General features: G+C 39.6%; 1 protein-coding gene across 1 annotated transcript; it reads left to right on the top strand.

Annotated features, from left to right (window-relative positions):
• Positions 1–790: 790 nt before the first annotated feature.
• DI09_359p10 (putative cyclin superfamily protein) lies at positions 791–1,063 on the top strand (the record flags this gene model as incomplete). The annotated part of the gene is made up of 1 exon (XM_013382426.1): positions 791–1,063. A coding segment is annotated over one exon (273 nt), but the record flags the coding sequence as incomplete, so codon positions are not given.
• Between the last annotated feature and the right edge of the window lie 44 nt (positions 1,064–1,107).

Raw genomic sequence — 1,107 nt, 5'->3', positions numbered from 1 at the left:
AAAATGGAGTTATTGATAGCAAACCCAAATTCCTTGTATAATTCCATAGACGACGGGTTAAATTTTTTTAATTAAAATTGGCAAAAAAGCCCTCTTTTGGTAGCCTATTCTGCTCGATAATCTTTCTATTGATGACGCCGATCAAAAAACAGCGTCGGATACGCTAGTTTAGTACAGGTTGTCAGTATCCATACCGATTGAGCCACAGTATAACAACCTCTTTGGCGGGCACTTTCAGGCGTATAAATTAAATTAAACAATTTAAAGACAACTTTTCTGGCGCCTCGCAATATCGCTCTTTGACCGCCAAATTGATGCTTTTGCAATCCTTAAATATTTCTTTAATGAGAAATGCGATTTGCATCTATGAACAAAAACAAGGAAAATGGTCTGCCACCGTTGAAAAATCCAGCGCCATTAGATGCCTTTAATATCCTCAAGCCCATATCGATCAATCAGAGGGACCATGAAGCTGAAAAAGAAAAACCAGTCCTTTCTCTGCAGTCGATAAATCAGCATTCGACCATATGTGTCAAGACAGTTAAAGTTCGGTTCTTTTCTTATTTTTAGAAAACACCCGAATCTTGCATTCCACAGACCTTGACGAAGCGGAAAACATTCAAAGTATCCACCGAGCAGTTTGTGGAAAATTCGAATCCCATTAGCAGAACTCTACTTGTACCTGCAGAGGGCCTTCCGTCAGAATTGTATTATGATCTGATCTCATTCATGATCAAGGTGTGTCTATTGGACTAATTTTAAGGAAAAAGAGCCACCAAGCCCTCTTTACATGGTCAATCAGAAGGAGATTACACCCAAAATGAGGTCTATTCTTGTCGATTGGCTAGTCGAAGTTGTGGATGATTACGAGCTTTCATTTGAATCCCTACATTTGGCTATAAACTATGTTGACCGCTACCTGTCTGCAAAGGTTCTTCCAAAGATTTTCCTCCAACTCCTTGGAATATCGTGCCTTTTGATTTCTTCCAAGTTTGTCGAGAGGGAAGGGATGAAAATCAAAGATGCAGTGGACGTTTGTAGCGGATGCTATACGCAAGAACAGGTACTCTACATTGTCTAAATTTCCGTATAGGTTCTTCTTATGGA

Source organism: Mitosporidium daphniae, assembly GCF_000760515.2.
Source record: "Mitosporidium daphniae strain UGP3 chromosome Unknown contig-359, whole genome shotgun sequence".
In the NCBI taxonomy this organism is placed as follows: Eukaryota; Fungi; Microsporidia; genus Mitosporidium; species Mitosporidium daphniae.
The sequence above is the reverse complement of the archived record's forward strand: the minus strand, read 5'-3'. Positions and strand labels throughout refer to the sequence as shown.